The following is a 19035-nucleotide window of genomic DNA, read 5'->3' as shown; positions in this document are numbered from 1 at the left end:
TAAATTTAAATTTTGATTAACTATGTTAAATAATCATCTTAAATTAAAATTTTATATTTTAAAATTATTTTTGATATTTTCATTATATCAAGGTATATCCACAATTATATTATCTTCAAGGCAAACATACAACAATATTAATAGTACATTCAAGGCGAATGCACAACAATATAATTATAAAGTTGTCCTAAAAATTCTTTTCGTTATTTGTACATACGGTTTTGGTGATCAAAATTTGAGGAGTACAGTCTATTTTTTATTAATATTAGAATTGGGACAAGACATTCAGTTTTTTTTTAATTTTTCACTATTGTGTATTCTAAGTTAAGTGTCCAGAGCTTTTTGGCAAAATTTACCAATTAATAATATTGGAACAAGTTGCAAGTTGAATAAGCTATATTTTTGCAATTATATATTAAATAAAATAATTAGATGATTTAAAATGATTTAATAATTTTCAATAGAAAAACTGTTTTTTTTAATATCATTAAAAGTTATTTCAAGTATTTTGCAAATAAATCAAGATTATTTTATAAAAATTGAATAGTAGAAATTCCAGGAAGATGGAATGACATTAGGATAATCTGTCTATAAAGTGTATAAAATTTTAAAACTAAAATATATGATAAAATATCATTGAAATATTATAAGTATAATCAATTATTCTTGTGAAAAAATGAAATCATGATAATTTAAAAAAAATAAAAAAATTTTTTGGAAAAACTTAGTAAAAAGAAAAAATAAATTAGAAAGCATAATGAATTAATGAATGATGATACTATTATAAATGATAAAAAAAATTAGCTATTGAAAATAATATGTTATTGCTAGTTTATTTTACACAAATTATATTGTAAACTTTAGTAAGTAAAATATAACTTTATGTTATAAAGTAATGTTAAATTTGGAAATTCTCTTATCTATTGATTGCAATAACATTTGATTATAATTATATTTATTGATCTTTATATAATTATATTTGTATTTTTGATATTTGTTATGCTTCCAAAATTATTTTAAAAAATTTTGTCACAATTTTCATTATATTATATAATCATGTTTTATATCATATTATATATGTTTTGTATCATATTATATTAATTTTAACAATTATTAATGATGTAACATTGTAACAAGATCTATGATTAAAATGTAGAGTGAACATTATATTTTTCTTTTTGATTTTTGATTATAAAATTTTTTGTTGTAAATTTTTGTTATTATTTCATTTATATTATTATTTTCATTTTTGTATTATTATATTTATATTATTTTTTGAAGAATATTAAGAAATATATTTGTAAATTAAAAAAATCTATCAGAAATCAAAATTTTAACTACTTGGATATTATATTTTTGATGTTTAAAATGATTTTATTTTTTTAAATATAGGTAATTAAAATAATATATTCTAATAATGGAATTTCTAAATATCCATGATAAAAATTTAACATTACTTAAAATTTCAAGTAAATGGATGATTTAGAAATTTTATAATTTTTTTGTGAGATAAATTAATTTATATTTATATTATTAATACATTATACTTAAATAATATTAATAATGCGTAATATAAAATAAATAATCTAAAATAAAATAAAAATAAATAAATAATTAAAATAAATTTTAATATTAAATAATGCTTACAGATTTATTTTTAATAAATTTTTAAAACAATGAAGCGAGCACGTATAAAGGCTATAGTTACAGTTCCAACTCGAAGAAAAGCAACACAAGATATATCTGATACTGAAATTATTAACACATTTGAGAACAGTGACAAAAATAAAAATATATCTGATGATTCATTACAACAAAGTTCAGAAAATATTTTACATGAAACACAAGAACAAGAAAATTTAGAAAATACAAAAAAGATAATACAAATACAAGAGATAGAAGAACAAGTGCCAAATGAACAATTACCTACTGAACAATGTAACGAATATAAGAATGATTCTATGCAAAATTCTAAAGAAGAAATTGTAAATATACAGTCATCAGAAATTTTAAATATAACACAAATCAGTAAGTATAATGCAATATATATTGTATTATAATTCAAAAATTAAAGAGTTTTCATTCACAATTTAAAAATATTTATATAAATCAGCTATGTTTATTAATGAATATAATATAATTCTTATTATTTATATTATTATTTTGTATTATTATTGATTTTTTGATTTATAATTGTTTAAGTTCCTACGTAAAGTCATTTTTATACTTGGAATGTACAAATGCATTATGCATTTGTATTAGCGCTATGCAAAGCTGCATGCAGACACTAACAGCCTAACTGATTATCAGTCTGTAATTTAAAGAAAAGGCAAGTCATTATTTGCAATGATTTTAAAGGAAATACTGATATTCTTTACTGAATCGTAAAAAAAAAAAAAAACAGATAATGGAATGCAGTAAAAGTAATTATTTATGTTATTTGTTCTTTATATAAATTGAAAAATAAAATTACACTTTATCATAAGTTTTTCAAAAATAAGCAATTATTATAGAGATATATCATAAATTGTAAGATAGGAAAATTAAGAAATATTATCAGATAAAGAATTGTTAAAATATTTTGTTGTTGTAGCTTCTCCTATAAAATCAACACAAAATCGGTCTGGTTTTATGAAACCAACACCAAAATTTGATAATAATAGCAGAGTAAGAAGAAACAGTATTCAAGGAAGTGGAGCGAGTACAAGTGAATCTGAAGATGATAGTAGAAGATTACCTTGCAGTATTACCAATCATACAAAAAATGACTTAGTACAATTATCATATAATACGAAAGATGCTGTTACTAATAATATTAAAAACAATTTAATAACAACTAAATTGGGACAAAAGAGACGTATTTTAGTCTCAGAATCTACAAGAAAACTAGCAGAGGCTAGAAGAGAATTTCATTTAAAACATGAAAATAAAACTCCAGATAGAAGTAAACTTACAATGTATGATTTAATATATTACAATCCTGTTACTAATCCTATGAAGAAATCTAGTGAATCTACAACAAGAAAAATGTTGGAATATCAGTATGTATTAAATAAATAAATAAACTTTATTATTATAAATATTATATTATATATGTTATAAATATATTAAATAATATAAATGTTTCAATTCAAAAATAATTGTAATAACAATATATAAATAAAAATGGGAAACAAATAATTATTTTTACAGGTCTGAAGAATTTCAGGAAGAAGAAAATGAAGATGATCCATCATCTGCAATGCCAGTGCCTCAAGTAAAAGTTGGACCAAATGGTCAACTAATAATAGATGAACAAAGTCTTGTTATAGAACAAACTAATGCAAAAAAAGGTAGGAAAGTATTAGCAAAAGAAGCTATTATTGATGATGATAATAGTGGAAGTGGATTTTATAAAAAGCGACAGAAAAGCAAAGAATGGTCCGAACGGGAAACTTTAAAATTCTATAAAGCATTAAATACAATTGGTACAGATTTTTTGTTGATGCAAAGTCTTTTTCCTCATAGAACAAGGCAAGAAATGAAGTTAAAATTTAAGAAAGAAGAAAAAGTTAATAGACATTTGGTTGAGAAAGCACTGGCATATCATCAAGAATTTGATACTGAAATGTTAGAAAAATCATTAGGTAAATTTATATATTTTTTAAAAATCAAGTACAAATTCATATATCATATATTTTGTAAAAAATATTGCATAAGATGGTTAAATAATAAAAATATTTACAATAAAGCTATTTATTATTTTTGCGTTTATAAATATAATTTGACAATAAAATTATTCAAAATTTTTTTTTCTAAAATTATATAAATATATTATATTTATTTTGTATTTTTTCACATTTTTTCACAAATAGACTTATTTCAATATATTTTATTAATTATATTTATATAATAAAAATATTAATTATATATAATATTTATTATTTATATTAATTATATATAATATAAAAAATATATAATATAAAAGTAAAAAATAATTTAAATCAATTGAATATATATATTTATATTCAACAAATATTCAACTTATATAATGAAATTTTATATAAAATATATTTAAAATTTATGTTTAGTTTATACTAATAATTTTATGAATAAATTTGTTTATATTAATAATAAAATGCAAACTCAAGATCTAACAAAATTAAAATATTTATAAAATTATTAAATTGTTTAATAATTTATAATTAATATATTTAATAATTAATAATTGTTTGATTTATTTTGATATTGATTAATATCATAATTTTTATTATTTATAGCGACATTTGAAAATTCAGAAAAAGAATACTTACATATACAAGAAAAACGAAAGCAACAAAGGACAAAAAGTAAGAAAAATTCAAAATCAAGCAGAAGACGAAGTAAGTTTAAGCTAAAATTTAAAATTTTTGAGTTTAATCAAATATTTTTTTAATTGATTTTATTTTGTACAAAATAATATTTCTTCTACATAAAATTATATTATTACATTAAATGTTGATAATTAAAATTTAAAATATTGATCTATTAATTTATTAATTTATATTTACTAATTTATTTTTAGGAATTGTAGCATCTAGTATTGCAGAAATGGATGCATCTGACAATGAAGAAGAAAAGGAAGACGATTTTGGTTTAGACCCAATAATATGTAAAGAAAATACACATTTAAATGATGAATGTCAACAAATATCAAATAAAACAAATAAAAAAATGTATAAAAGAACAAGAGATGAAAGAAAACTGTTGATCAAAGAAGATGATGTAGAATCATTAAGTTCATGTAACGATGTTGACAGTGACACAGAAATTTATCGTGTAAGACCAACAAGATCTGGAAGATTACCAAAAATAAAAAGATTACAGGGACCTGATATAAATACTCTTGATAATGAAAGGTTAAATTGTTCTTCCAACGATGAAATAACAATTTCATCAGAAGATAATGCAAAAGTTACAGAGAATTTAATTTTTGACAATATCAATCTTAATTCAGAAATTCATCATATAGATCCTATTAAAACAGTTATACCAAGCATTGGTAATGTAGAACCAGGTTCTTTGGTTATTTTATCAAAGGAATCTTTGGAGGAACCTGGTAAAAGTGTTTTACAAGTTTATATGGTTAGTTCGGACGTTAATACTTAAAATCTCAAAAAAGCTAATGTAAGTATATTTATTAAAATATTTAGCAATTATAATCATTATAATATTTTGAATGAATTCCTATAGAAAAAAAAAGATTATAATTAATTTAATCTTTATAAAGTTTTTAAAGTCATTTATTTAATCTTATATAAATATATTGTTGGTTGTGATTATTTAAAATACAATCAAACTTATTATTATTAAAAAATATTATTTATATTTTATTTAAATTTTAGATAAGAAAAATGCTAAATTGAGAAGAATAAGGGACAAAGAAAATATGTAATTTATATTTGACTGCAAAATGTAAACACATTGTAAATGAAGTCCAAGGACTAATGGAACTTTAACATCATTCTTTTTCAAGAAAATAACTGAGTTGTAACCTATGGTTGCTTTGACATTTTTTATCTTTGTAACGAATAGAATATGATTCAATAAAAATGAACTTTTAGGAAAATATCAATTTTGAATCTTTACCAATAATTAATCATTTAATAATTTAATTTTTTACCAATTCAAAAATGTAATATCCATTTCAACAATTATGGTTTTCTTGTATCATATATTTAAACCCATAATTATTTATATAGATTTTTTATATAGATTGTACAGTATTTTTATCTTCTCAAAAAATTTTAATCTTTATTTTAAAAAATAAATTTAAATATTATAAAATATGAATAATTTCTTATTACATTCAAATAATAATTCCATTTTTAAATACTGAAATATTCAATTTTTTTACATACTGGATTTTATAACATGAAATTTATATAATAAGTTAATAGTAAAAAATTTTTTATAATAAAAGTAAAGTTTATCTTACAAATTCTTATTTTACAATTTATAAATTTATTTAAATCATACATAAAAATACATAATTGCATAGATATAGCAAATAAGTAATTTATGTCAAAAGAAATTTTAATAACACAATTCTAAGGTGTCACATGGAATCCACTTTGAACTTTCTAATGCATCCCACAGATTGTAATCTTGTTCTATAATTTCTCTATTAAGTTTATCAATATCTATAGGAACTGAATGTTCTGTAAAAAAAAAAAAAATTAAAATGATATCAATGTATCTATAAACAATATTATATTTCATACCAATTAATTCTAATTCATCTTCTTCAGGTTTTTGATCAGATACATAACTATTATATCCATCTGATGTAGGTTCACTTTCATAATAACCTTGCTGCCATGCACTGTAACTGTTCCAATAGGATGATGTATCATAATAATTATAAGCATCTGAATTTAAATTTGATGGTGTATACTCTGACGATGATTGTGGTGGTGTAGATCTAAAAAGAGAAAAATTATTTGTTAGTACTACATGATAGTATACATATATTTTATAAATAAAATTAAATTTGTATTAAAATTAAAATTTATATACCCTGATAATTTATTCCAAGGCCTAGGGACAGCATTACAAATTTTTAATGATTTTGTTCCCAATCCCCTATATCCATTCATAGTAACTAAACTATTTTTTTGTTCTTCCTCATTAGCAAATCTGACAAAACCATATCCTTTACTAAATCCAGAACTATCTAAAATGACTTTTGCTGTTCTGATTGAATTATACTTAGCAGCAAATGCTCTATATAAAGAATAATCATCTACATCTGTTGATAAATCTCCAACCCAAATACTAAATTCTCTTTCTGCTGTCGGTTTTCCTGTAGTACTAGCATGATTTAATCGAAATCTTACAGCCTATAATATAAAAAAATAAGAGTTTCAATTAATGTCTAGTATAATATCTTACTTATATAATATAATATTAATGATATAATAAATTATAAATAAGGATTTAATTAAAACTTTGTAAATCCTTACTGGATTTGAACCAGGTATCACTTTGCCATTTAATTTATGCATAGCATCAAGTGCCATTTCATCAGTTGGAAAATGTACAAAACAATAACCTGCAGGTTCACCAGTATAACGATTTCTCATTACTTTAACTGTTTGTGGTTGTTCTCCCATTTTATGAAAAGCATTCATTATAAAACTTTCTGTCATATATGGTTCTAACTAAATCAAAATATATTCTTAATTTTGTTGTAAATATTAGAAATAAAATATAAAAGTTATATTTTCATATAAAATAATATTTACTTACACCACCCATCCATAATTGACATAATACCATAGGACCAGACATTTTCTTGTTTATAATTGTCTGAAACAGAAAAATCTCGTAAAATCTTGTAATAAAACAAAACAAAATTCATAATTTATATTACTAAATATTATATTACTTTAGCTAATCAATTTATTTATTTTTTTACAAACAAAATTAATATTGCATTTATATATTTATTTTTATATTGTTTTACTATAATCTTCATAATTATAATAGTAATAATGATACTCTATTATTAATAATAATATATATGAAATAATATTTTATTACAATTATTTAATAAAAAGAGGTTAGAATCTTATGTATAATATATATATATTATATTATTGTATATAAATATATTAAATATTAATTAAATAATTGTTTTTGAATTTAGAAACTTCCAAAATTATCATAAATTTAAATAAAAAAATGTTAAACTTACTGTGTTTTCATTAGTCTTTTATTTTAATAACAATCAATTTCGTTTTTCATTTATGTTTTCATAAAACAATGATTATTAAAATTACGATTGTTTTAAATAAATTCAAACCACTCAAAAAGAATCATTGTCAAATTTCATTGTTTCTATTTAAAATAATTAGAGAACAATATTTACGCTTCAGATGGCAATGTTTAAGCTATATACTTAATAACTCGATACTTTTGTTTCGATGTTAAATATTTTTAGTATCGATAATCTACAATTACGATATCAAATTTATATCGAAAAACAAATATTCGTATCAAATCGAACAAGTATTAATATTTGATATAAAATGTGAATGATTTATTTTTGATAATTTAAACATGAATATTAATTTAATTATTATATAATTCTGATATTCTAAAATATATTATTAATAATTTATATTTATTATTTAGTGAAAAATAAAATAAGAATTCACTAGATGAAATCATATTCTATTGGGGGATGATAAAATGTTATATAATATTCTAAATAATATTTATAAAAAATATTATCTATATGTATTTATATAGTATTCGTTATGATTGGATAAAGGGAAATTTATATGGAATAGGATAATTTTTATAATTATTTAATTTTTATTTATTTATTTTGTCCTATAAATTTTAGAAAAAAAATTATAATGTTATATAATATTAGGTAAAAGATTCATAAATATAAGCTAAAATTCATATTTTTTAATGTATTATTGAGTAGTATGAAATGTACAAATACATATTAGAATAATTTTTAATTAGAGTAATTTTTAATTGAAGCTTAAAAATAATGAATACTTAAAACAAAATTGACATTTTATTTTTAAACTTATAAATTATTAACAAATGTTATAAAAAATATTATGTTTACTTCTTTTAAATACTTAAAACGATAGAATAAAAATTTATTACAATAAGAAATACATAACTAATGTTAAAAATTGATAAAAATATCTAGAGAATTATTTTTATTATTCTATAAGCAATTAAACAAATTTATATAGAAATGATAATTTTATATTATAATATTTACTATTTATTATTTTATATATACGTGAGAAATATTTCAATTTTCTGGAATTATTGACATCTCAGCAATATTATTCAAAGGTTAAGCATGAAAGAACAAAGTAAAAGAAAAAGTGACTGAGAAAAGATTTGAGGGGAAGGGGAATAGGAAAGGTAGAAAAAAAGAATCATATTACGATTATTTAGTAAATTTTTATATTTTAAATTATTCATTTCAAATTTTTATATCTATCATAAAATATATAAGTATATAATTACAGAATAATGAAAATTAGTAACAAAAAGGAATGAAATAATGTTGGATAAATATTTAATAACAAATGATATTTATATAACATGTTTATATGCATATGTATATATGTACGTATAGTGTATTGACATTTGCTATTTGTTTATAAAAATGTAATAAAATATTTAATTTTTTAATTGAATATACACAAAATTTTAATTTCATAATTGATCATATGAAACAATTAGTAGTTTAAAATCATTCGCTAAATAAATAATTTTATCAAAAGATGTTTTTTCTTTTCTTTCAACCAATGGCACTTATTGCCAAATATGTTTAAATTTTTTAAATATGTTAAATGAAAAATTTTGAAATAAATAAAATGTGTTGGTTATTAGAAATTAATATGAAATAATTATCATCGTTAACAAATGTAATTTTTTCTCAGTGGTGATAATAAATTATGATATCACGACAAATAAACATGGCGCTTATTTGATACTGGAGTCTTTAGTTGGAATGAGCCGCAATTGTTGTCTCAATTCGTATCAAATTAGCAATTTTATTTTTTGAATTTATTCATATATCATTTAATTATATCCATATTATTTACGATACAGTGAATGTATCGTTTTTATTTCGAATCATTTTCACGAGGAAACACTTGATAAACCTGAACGTCATACATGTCAAAATGGCCCGGGAATATGATCATTTATTTAAGCTTCTAATAATAGGAGATAGTGGTAAGTGTACAAATTTTCTTCATTGTTTAAATACATCAATAATGAAGTTTACACAAATGTATTGTAATAAATTTTTAAAATTATTATAGAGAGAATATCATATTATTTATATTTTTAATAGAAAATAGATAAAATAAATTTATTATAATCAAGATTTTTAGAAATTTGTTTATATGATTACAATAATGATATAAAATTTTTTTTAAAAACTTATACTTTTTTAAGTAATAATCTTCATTGCTAATCTTTATTAAAATTTTCTGTTTACAAATGATTTTCTTTTCTATGATATATATTAAAAAATATATCAAATTATATTTAAATTATATATTTAATATCATCAAGAAGCTATTTACTTATATGTATTCATATTATATTAATATTATCATATTATATTAAATAATTATGATATAAAAATTTTTAATTCTTATCGTATAATATTAAATTTTGAAGATATTTTAAGTATAAGTTTAATAATATTTTGATAACTATAAAAGATTTTAATATTAAATATTTTTTCAAAACTTCAATAATATATATAATATAATAGAGTATTAATAATAATAATAAAACTTTATTATATATTTAACATAAATAAATGAAAATTCTTTTTTAATAAACATATCCGAATATTTTTCTTATTTATATTCCAATAAATTACAAATTTTTTACTATCATTACAAAAATTAATATTTTAATATTTTTTATAAAAAAAACAATTAATTATTATTTATTATGTTAATGTTTTATTAAATTTTAAGTTTATAAGATAAAATTCAAATTAAAAAATATATATATGTTTTTAGATTTTTTAACTACTTAATGTATTTAGTTATAAAAAAAATTATTTTTTTGTTATATTGATAGAAAATTTATATTTTTATGTTTTATTAAATTTATTAACTTAATTTTTATTAACAGTATTTGTCATTATTATTGTTATCATATTAATGATAGAAGTTAACCTTTTCTTAGATAATTTCTTCAAATAATGTTTTATTTTCTATATATTAATCAATTATAAAACAAATAAAATATTAATATAATTTATTAAATTGATTATAATTTCAAACAATTATATCAAATATTTATATCATATCTATAAAATTATTTGTTTTAATATAACTTTAAAAAAAATTATCAAATCTTCTGTATTATATCTTCTTATTTTTATTATTTATTATATCTTTTCAATTATACCAAATAAATATTGTTGGTAAATGTAAAAAAAAATTGAAAAATGAAATTGTTCATATACAATTAAACATATTTTATCAATAATTAAAAATTATAATAAATAATAATAAATAAATAAAAAATCACTACATTTAATTGATTTTGGAGATTTAATTAGGATTATTTCTTTTAAAATTACAAAGTTATATATTGACATATATATTATTTCAATTAATAAGTAATAGTTATTTATTATTATTATTATTATTATTATTATTATTTTATTATTATTTTTATTTTTATCTCTTATAGATTATAATAATTATTTATTATTTATTTAAATATATTTATATATATGAATTAGTTTTGTTAAATTATATTTTATATTTATTTTGTATTTTTTGTTTAAGGTGTAGGTAAAAGTTCACTACTATTACGATTTGCTGACAATACTTTTAATGGCAGTTATATAACAACAATAGGAGTGGATTTTAAAATTCAAACTGTGGATGTAGATGGTGAGAGAGTAAAACTCCAAATTTGGGATACAGCTGGACAAGAACGTTTTCGGACAATAACTTCAACTTACTACAGGGGAACACATGGTGTTATAGTTGTGTATGATGTGACCAGTGGTGATTCTTTTGCTAATGTTAAAAGATGGTTACATGAAATCGAACAAAATTGTGATGTGGTCAACAGGGTACTTGTAGGAAATAAGAATGATGCACCTAATGAAAAGGTGGTATTAACAGAAGATGCACAAAGATTTGCAAATCAAATGGGAATTCAGTTATTTGAAACTTCTGCTAAAGACAATGTTAATGTGCAAGAAGTAAGTAAATAATAATTATGATTAAATATATTTTCATAAAGAATAGTTTATAATTATATAAAGAATAGTTATAAAATATAGTATTTAATTGAAATATTCTTATATTTAATAATTATTTAAATATCAGTATTTAAATCTTTTTAAATAATCTTTCTAATGATTTAACTTTTTAAGTATGTTTTAATAATATACTTTGACAATTGCATATATATATTTAAAAAATATTATATATTTTTAATAAATAATATTAAAATATCTTACTTTGATTTTTATATAATATTAATTAAAGAATATAAAAAATAATATAAAAAAAGAATAAAAATTGTTGTTTTAAATAATATGTAAATATTATTTAATTATATTTTATTTTTATTGTTTTTGTTTTAAACAATTATTATAAATTTTTTTATTTATTATTACATAAAATATTATTTAAAAATTAATTATTGTTTCATACACAAAAAGTTGTAAAATCAAAAATGCAAATATTTCTATGAATAGCTATAATTTTATTGAAAAAAATTCATATTTAATTAGAAAATAAAAAATCATATTTTTTGACAACGTATATTAAAGTTACAAACATTATTCTACATTTTATATATTACATTTGTTTTAAAAATAAATTTTGATGCATGATAACTTTCTCTATAAAAGAAGATTTTATCTTTTGAGAGCCAATTTAAATAAAATTGAATAAAAAGATCAAAAAATAGAATATACAAATATTTATTTGTTTTTTATTAAAATTGCAATAAAATACAACAAAAATTGTAAAACAATTGTGAAATTTTTAATTCTTCACTAATGTATAAATGATATATTTTTAATTAAATTATTTATTATTATTTATATCATATAATGTGAATAGCTTTGTTCCTAAAAATATTATTATGTTGTAGAATTATTTAAATATTTGTTTTTTAATTACAATAATATTAAAAATGATACATTATATATTATAATTTTCTACTTATTAATAATTAGTAAATTTTTTATGCTTTTAGGTTTTGTAATATACAATTATATATAATGTAATAATATAATTTTATATATATAATATAAATTCATAAATATATTAATACAAATTTAAATTTGATATATATTTTTAAAAATCATTTTTTTATTTCATTAAATATATATATATATATATTAAATTATATTATGTGTTTAAATACATAATATAATTTAATAATTAAGAATAATACTAATTATTAAATTTTTTTAATTTTATAATAATTTTAATTTACATTAATTTGTTGCATTTAGATGTTTATGGCTATAACACGACAAGTATTAAGAACCAAAAAAGAAAGGAAGGAACGACAAGCTATACAAACCAGTGAAACAGTCAATTTAAGGAAAAGCACAAAACAACATAAAAAGAAGTGTTGTTAACAGCATTGTATAAGCATGCAATCTGTTGATATCATTTAATCACATAACACAAATGAAACAAAAATAAGCAGAGAGCATGTGATAGCGATAAAATGATCATATAATGTAATACTGACGTTTTTTAAAACTATTAAGTTTTGTATTTAAATTACAACATCGAAGATTGTATTCTCATAGAAATATACTTTGATGCTAGTAATGTTCAATATACATAGGATGCAAATGTTATGAGTGTGTAGTGTTTATTTAGCAAAAATAACTTTGTAAGTACACACTTTTCAAAAAGCTGCATTTTGAATGTGGCATTAAAAATATAAAGGCCTATTTATATTGTACAATTTATAATTTACAAAAAATCAGCACAAAAAGGAAAAACAAGTGAAATATACATAACTGCTTCTTTTATTCATTTTTTCATTTTTCAAAAAAATTATTTATAAAAAAAGTAGAAGATAAAGAAATATATTGTACAAAGTTTAATCTAAATTTATTGAATAAAATAAAGAAACATTGTATGTATGAGATTTGGATGAATATGGATAAATTTTTCTGGATAAGTTACCATAATGTGAATTCAATATTGTTAATATATAATATTTAATAAAAATTAAACAATTATCTTCATCAGCAGGTTAAGAAAATTTTGTGCATATTCACTGTACAAAGTTCCTGTAGTTTGATGATGCTTTAGAATAAATCATTTATAAATCAAATTTTAATAATAATCAATAACATTTACGGTATAACAGAGGCAAGCATTTTTTAATTGACAGAATATAATATGTAAATTAAATATTACAAATTCAATGTAAATAGAATTGGAAATTTAAAAAAATTATTCATTGTGAAAGATGAATCAACAAATTATAAGAAATTAAAATTATTTATTCTTCCAATATGAATATATAATATAATTTTGTAAAGTGTAAGTCTTACAAAGTTTTAATGTTAATACAATGCTATAATTATCTATGAAAATCTTATTTTTATGAACGTAATTTAAATAATTAATTTTTTAAAATAACAAATTTAAATCTTCATTTTATAGAATCATTTTTATTGCTAAAACAATTATAAGTTTTATTACTATTATTATTAATAATAATAATAATAATAATAATAATAATAATTGAAATAAAAGTTATTGTAAGCAAAATTTATTGTAAGTATAAAATTAAATATTTTATAATTACATAATAATTTGCTAATTTTAATAATAAATATGATATATACATGCTACAATAATACAATAAACGTATTTTATCATCTGTGATAATAGTTAAGATACTTATCCAGCTGCCGCTGTAATACCGTTTTAATGATAGTTCTAAATGATATTACAAGTTTTTGATCAGAATAACATATCTTTTAAATGAAGGGAATGAAGTGGCATCCTATAATATGTAAATATTTTACTTGCCAGTTTTAGTGGCATATCACAAATATTCCAATTAAGTATATTCAATATTGTTTACTGTTATACAGTTATAATATTGTACATGAATTATTATATACTTTAAAATATAAATAGAATTTATGTGTATATGAACATATTTTATATTTTTTTAGATTATTTATTACCTCTTTCTTTTTAATATCAATTCCGAATTAATAATTAATATTGTATTAACATTTTATAAATATTATTATTGAATAAAAAAATTATTAATTTTAAGCAACTACAACGCTTAAAATATATCATAATGTATAAATAATTAACAATTAAGATATATTAAAATGTATAAATAAATTCATTTATAAAAAATAACTTTTCAAATATATTATCTTTTTTTTTCCATTTTTAATATTATAAATAATATTATACAGTTAATTTTTATATAATATAATTTATATATAATTATATTTTTATATAATATAATATTATTTTTAATATATAGAAATTTAAGTTTTATATAAATTATTGAATGATATTATTTAATATAATATGTAAGATGCTATTGATATGGATATATAGGATGTATGATAAAATTATAAATTATAAACTAACTGTTTAAAAATATAAAATTGAGAATGTCATAATATTTAAACAAATTTATTTTATCAGTGATTATAACAAATAATTTTTATTTTAAGTTTTATTTTAAAGTTTTAATATTGATTTTCTTTATTTTATTTGCCAGATATTTTATCTATTATTTTATTTAGATATACATGTAGAAATTTCTACACAATAAGTATATTTATAAGAAATTTTAATTTTTCGTGTTATGTTTCGTTCATGTACGTTCATACGATGCTAATCAAAATAATTTATTTTTTTTCTTTAAATTAATTATTATAATAATAGCTGTTAAGAGGATATAAGAATTTTAATTGAAATAAGAAAAATTAGAGAGAGAAATAATTAATCGAAAAGGATATTTTAAAATAAGAATAAAGTATATAAAAAAAATTAAGAGAACAGTGGTCTGTTTGGCAACGTGGTTTGGAGTAGTACATGGTGTTGTACCCCCACCTCCTGACGAAAACTTAAAAATGCCGCCGCAGCGCGACCCGAATCGATATTCGTCGGTAGAGTCACGTGATCTAGGTTTGAGCACTCTCAGCCAATCGGTGTTTTGCTGAAACGAAGTTTACTCTCCTTGTGTTACAGAGCGACGACACGACATCTAACTTTAGGTAACTGGAACAACAGTTCGCGACTGGCAGCGCACCGGTTTACGTTTTGGCGATGTGTCGTTCCGAAGCCAGTTACGCGAGTGGTTTTGTGACACGTTTAACCGTTAAGGGAGTGAGTACAAAGATAATATCACGGTAGTGGTGTGTAGAAACGAATCAATTTGATGCTTGACAAAATTTGTTGGCAACTTGTTTTTATTTCGAAAGAACGTAACGGCAGTGTGCGTGTGAGTATTGCTGATATTCATATCGCGTCTAGAAAAAGGTGATCATTGTAGTAAAGAGGAAAATTGGAAGAAAAGTAACAAGTATAAGCGAAAAAAAGATAGGAGCAGCGAGAGGAAATGGTGGGGTGATAACAAACATTGGAAAAAAGAAAAAAAAAATATACTATACATCATACGTGTGACACGCACGACGTACGCGTACGCATACATATATAGATACGCGCGCTTGCGGGCGCGCTTACAGATACAGGCACGTAATAACGTTACATACACGCGCACTCAAACACACACACGCACACGCGCGCGCGCGTGCGCGCGTGTGTGTATGTACTTTATAGTAGATGAATACATACATGTATTTATACATAATAGAAAGAGAAGAAGAAGAGAAGGACGGTGCGAGGGAGGTTAAAGGAGAACGGTCAGGAAAGAACCGAGAGAACAAGAGAGAGAAATATAGAGAACAAGAAAGAAAGAAGAAAGCGAAACGCGTGGACGAAGGAAAATAGGAATCAAAAAATATGATAGCGTTACATTTATTATGCGGTGTTCGTGAGTATTAAGCGATCCGCGTGGGACTGAAAATCGTAAAGCAATATATAATCGACGAACTTTTTCTTTTATTTTTCATCGATTAAAATAAATTTATCATCGATGTTCGATTTAATCCAAGTAGATATTAACGTGATCGATAGAAAAGTACAGTGTTCGAGATTGAATATCGTTGATTTCGACTTATTATTTACATGGAAAAATCGAAGACGAAATATGATACGAGATACATGGTACGATATAATTAATCGCGAGAAAGAAATAGAATAGCGGTGTTTGAAAGAAAGCAAGGAGAAGCAGAAGTGAGAAATATGAAGAGATGATCCCATAAAGAAATCCCAGAGAAATGTATAGGGAAGAAATTATAAGAAAGAGAAGCGAAGAAAACGGAAAGGAATAAAATAAAGGGGAAAACGTGCACGAAATAATAACATTAAGGCTAAGAGTTTTTGAGAAACGTGTATATGCGTGCGTGCGTGTGTATAGTATATCAGTGGGCAAGATGGAGGAAAGTCAGCTGTTGATGACGGAACTTCCGGCATTGACGCCGAGTCGCGGTACAACGTTGCTTCATCGTTCAAGACATTATTATCAGTTACACCAACCGCACCTGGCTGCGATACCGACCTCGCAGAGTCAAGGGATTCTTTATAACTCGAGTAACGCGCCACATTATACTAGCGGTACGACCGGTCTACCGGCATACGCGCAAGGTCTTTCATCGAGGCAACAACCGCAAGTAATTGCTCGCGGTACTGTCACACCGAGCACGCATATCTCCTGCCTGTATCCTGAAATATTGGCGTTGATCTTCAGCTACCTCGAGGTCAGAGATAAGGGACGTGCCGCCCAAGTATGCACGGCGTGGAGAGATGCAGCGTATTACCGATCTGTTTGGCGAGGGGTTGAGGCCAGATTACACCTAAGAAAACAGGCGCCAGCGTTATTCGCTAGTCTGGTAAGAAGAGGAGTGAAAAGGGTGCAGGTACTGTCGTTGCGGAGAGGTCTCGGCGATGTTTTGAAAGGCGTGCCAAACTTGGAGGCGTTGAATCTCTCGGGTTGCTATAATATTACCGACGCTGGCTTGATCAATGCTTTTTGCCAAGAATATACCACGCTTACCGAACTCAATCTTTCGTTGTGCAAACAAGTGTCAGACATTTCTCTCGGTAGGATAGTGCAGTATTTAAAAAATCTCGAACATTTAGAACTCGGTGGTTGCTGTAACATTACCAACGGAGGGCTTCTCTGTATAGCATGGAATTTGAAGAAATTAAAAAGACTCGATTTACGAAGTTGTTGGCAAGTATCCGACTTGGGTATTGCTCATTTGGCTGGTGTAAATCGCGAAGCAGCCGGAGGAAATCTTGCATTGGAACATTTGAGCCTTCAGGATTGTCAACGGCTGAGCGACGAAGCTCTCAGGCACGTGTCGATCGGTTTAACCACTTTGAAATCGATTAATCTCTCGTTTTGCGTATGTATTACCGATTCAGGGCTGAAACATCTAGCCAAGATGTCTAGTTTGCGCGAATTGAACCTTCGATCCTGTGACAATGTTTCCGATATCGGTATGGCTTATCTTGCGGAAGGCGGCAGTAGGATTTCTTCACTGGATGTGTCATTTTGCGATAAAATCGGAGATCAAGCGCTCGTTCACATTTCCCAAGGATTGTTTAATTTGAAATTACTGTCGCTATCTGCTTGTCAAATCAGCGACGAAGGTATTTGCAAGATCGCAAAGACGTTGCACGATTTGGAAACGTTGAATATTGGTCAGTGCAGCCGATTGACGGATAAAGGACTCTACACCATTGCTGAGAGTATGAAACACTTGAAATGTATCGATCTTTACGGATGCACCAGGATAAGTACCAATGGCTTAGAGAGGATTATGAAATTACCGCAATTGAGTACGTTAAATCTTGGTCTTTGGCACGTGCGGTGATGGCTTTTTCTCAATCGTACACATTATACGCGTCCCTACATTCGTATCGGTGACCAACATGTTTCCTCGGTGCCTGCCAAACATTGCCAGATACCATGCCGATTTTCTAATTCTTTCTCTTCTTCTTGTGAGTTTTTATTCTTTCCTTATTCTTTTCTCTCTTGTCCATCGTTCTATTCCCTACATCTCTCCTTCCCTTTCCTTCCATGCATAAGTACATAGAGACAATCTATAAATAATTCAACTTGATCTCTTTCATTTTCTTTTTCCTTTCCAGATCACGTGACACGATTACGCGTAACGCGTGCACGCTTTATCTTTTCTTCCTTGTCATCCTCACAATCATTTTAAACACAAATTTTCCTTTTTCGATTATACGTCGTCATATATATATACCGATACTTAGTTTTCTAATTCGGATCAATATATTCGATATACTTGTATATTCTCATTTCATCATGTCAAATATTTTCTCAAGATTTTTTCTCAAATCTTCAACGCTTCGTTCATCGCGTATT

The 19035-nt window shown here is 22.9% G+C and overlaps 4 protein-coding genes across 12 annotated transcripts; 3 read left to right on the top strand and 1 right to left on the bottom strand.

The window, feature by feature from the left end:
- The first annotated feature begins 154 nt into the window (after window positions 1–154).
- Bdp1 (transcription factor TFIIIB component B'' homolog Bdp1) lies at window positions 155–5587 on the top strand. 4 transcript variants are annotated; one of them, XM_012485270.3, is made up of 7 exons: window positions 155–863; window positions 1650–2028; window positions 2594–3041; window positions 3193–3626; window positions 4260–4361; window positions 4544–5145; window positions 5364–5587. In XM_012485270.3, exons 2-6 carry the CDS (start codon window positions 1677–1679, stop codon window positions 5125–5127), a joined length of 1920 nt encoding a protein of 639 aa, XP_012340724.1. In that variant the 5' UTR covers window positions 155–863; window positions 1650–1676; the 3' UTR covers window positions 5128–5145; window positions 5364–5587. The 4 variants fall into 4 exon arrangements, with proteins under 4 accessions (XP_012340724.1, XP_012340725.1, XP_086772414.1 ...); XM_012485271.3 differs by having other exon boundaries at window positions 157–242; XM_086916288.1 differs by having other exon boundaries at window positions 182–380.
- A 375-nt stretch (window positions 5588–5962) lies between these two features.
- Secp43 (tRNA Selenocysteine associated protein) lies at window positions 5963–8231 on the bottom strand. Of its 4 annotated transcripts, none has more exons than XM_003692750.4 (6): window positions 7718–8231; window positions 7270–7329; window positions 6984–7181; window positions 6538–6860; window positions 6243–6442; window positions 5963–6179 (listed from the first exon to the last, which is right to left on the bottom strand). In XM_003692750.4, the coding sequence occupies exons 2-6, from the start codon at window positions 7309–7311 to the stop codon at window positions 6055–6057; spliced, it is 888 nt and encodes a 295-aa protein (XP_003692798.1). In that variant the 5' UTR covers window positions 7312–7329; window positions 7718–8231; the 3' UTR covers window positions 5963–6054. The 4 variants fall into 4 exon arrangements, with proteins under 4 accessions (XP_003692798.1, XP_086772416.1, XP_012340728.1 ...); XM_086916290.1 differs by having other exon boundaries at window positions 6291–6442; window positions 7718–8181; XM_012485274.3 differs by having other exon boundaries at window positions 6984–7177; window positions 7718–8130.
- A 605-nt stretch (window positions 8232–8836) lies between these two features.
- Window positions 8837–13863, top strand: Rab35 (RAS oncogene family member Rab35). Of its 3 annotated transcripts, XM_086916286.1 has the most exons (5): window positions 8870–8919; window positions 9027–9126; window positions 9444–9741; window positions 11328–11752; window positions 13022–13863. In XM_086916286.1, the coding sequence occupies exons 3-5, from the start codon at window positions 9690–9692 to the stop codon at window positions 13148–13150; spliced, it is 606 nt and encodes a 201-aa protein (XP_086772412.1). In that variant the 5' UTR covers window positions 8870–8919; window positions 9027–9126; window positions 9444–9689; the 3' UTR covers window positions 13151–13863. The 3 variants fall into 3 exon arrangements, with proteins under 3 accessions (XP_003692779.1, XP_086772413.1, XP_086772412.1); XM_003692731.4 differs by lacking the exon at window positions 9027–9126 and having other exon boundaries at window positions 8837–8919; XM_086916287.1 differs by lacking the exon at window positions 9027–9126 and having other exon boundaries at window positions 8840–8919; window positions 9616–9741.
- A 3078-nt stretch (window positions 13864–16941) lies between these two features.
- Ppa (F-box and leucine rich repeat protein partner of paired) lies at window positions 16942–18642 on the top strand. Its single transcript, XM_003692737.4, has one exon. The coding sequence runs from the start codon at window positions 17072–17074 to the stop codon at window positions 18515–18517; it is 1446 nt and encodes a 481-aa protein (XP_003692785.1). The 5' UTR covers window positions 16942–17071; the 3' UTR covers window positions 18518–18642.
- The last annotated feature ends 393 nt before the right edge of the window (window positions 18643–19035 follow it).

This window comes from Apis florea, unplaced genomic scaffold (genome assembly GCF_048593485.1).
Source record: "Apis florea isolate Af1SG1 unplaced genomic scaffold, ASM4859348v1 contig_3802_pilon, whole genome shotgun sequence".
NCBI lineage: Eukaryota > Metazoa > Arthropoda > Insecta > Hymenoptera > Apidae > Apis > Apis florea.
This window is presented reverse-complemented; position numbering and strand designations above follow the sequence as displayed.

What these genes read in the sequence shown, in the direction of transcription:
- Bdp1 (XM_012485270.3), top strand. Translation starts at nt 1,677, where the DNA reads ATGAAGCGAGCACGTATAAAGGCTATAGTTACAGTTCCAACTCGAAGA. An exon ending in TTTAAATATAACACAAATCA is followed by an intron (nt 2,029 to 2,593) that starts GTAAGTATAATG and finishes TTGTTGTTGTAG; the next exon opens with CTTCTCCTATAAAATCAACA. An exon ending in AAAATCAAGCAGAAGACGAA is followed by an intron (nt 4,362 to 4,543) that starts GTAAGTTTAAGC and finishes ATTTATTTTTAG; the next exon opens with GAATTGTAGCATCTAGTATT.
- Secp43 (XM_003692750.4), bottom strand. Translation starts at nt 7,311, where the DNA reads ATGTCTGGTCCTATGGTATTATGTCAATTATGGATGGGTGGT. An exon ending in CCTTGGAATAAATTATCAGG is followed by an intron (nt 6,443 to 6,537) that starts GTATATAAATTT and finishes TTCTCTTTTTAG; the next exon opens with ATCTACACCACCACAATCAT. An exon ending in AGATGAATTAGAATTAATTG is followed by an intron (nt 6,180 to 6,242) that starts GTATGAAATATA and finishes TTTTTTTTACAG; the next exon opens with AACATTCAGTTCCTATAGAT.
- Rab35 (XM_003692731.4), top strand. Translation starts at nt 9,690, where the DNA reads ATGGCCCGGGAATATGATCATTTATTTAAGCTTCTAATAATAGGAGAT. An exon ending in TCTAATAATAGGAGATAGTG is followed by an intron (nt 9,742 to 11,327) that starts GTAAGTGTACAA and finishes TTTTTGTTTAAG; the next exon opens with GTGTAGGTAAAAGTTCACTA. An exon ending in ACAATGTTAATGTGCAAGAA is followed by an intron (nt 11,753 to 13,021) that starts GTAAGTAAATAA and finishes TGTTGCATTTAG; the next exon opens with ATGTTTATGGCTATAACACG.
- Ppa (XM_003692737.4), top strand. Translation starts at nt 17,072, where the DNA reads ATGGAGGAAAGTCAGCTGTTGATGACGGAACTTCCGGCATTGACGCCG.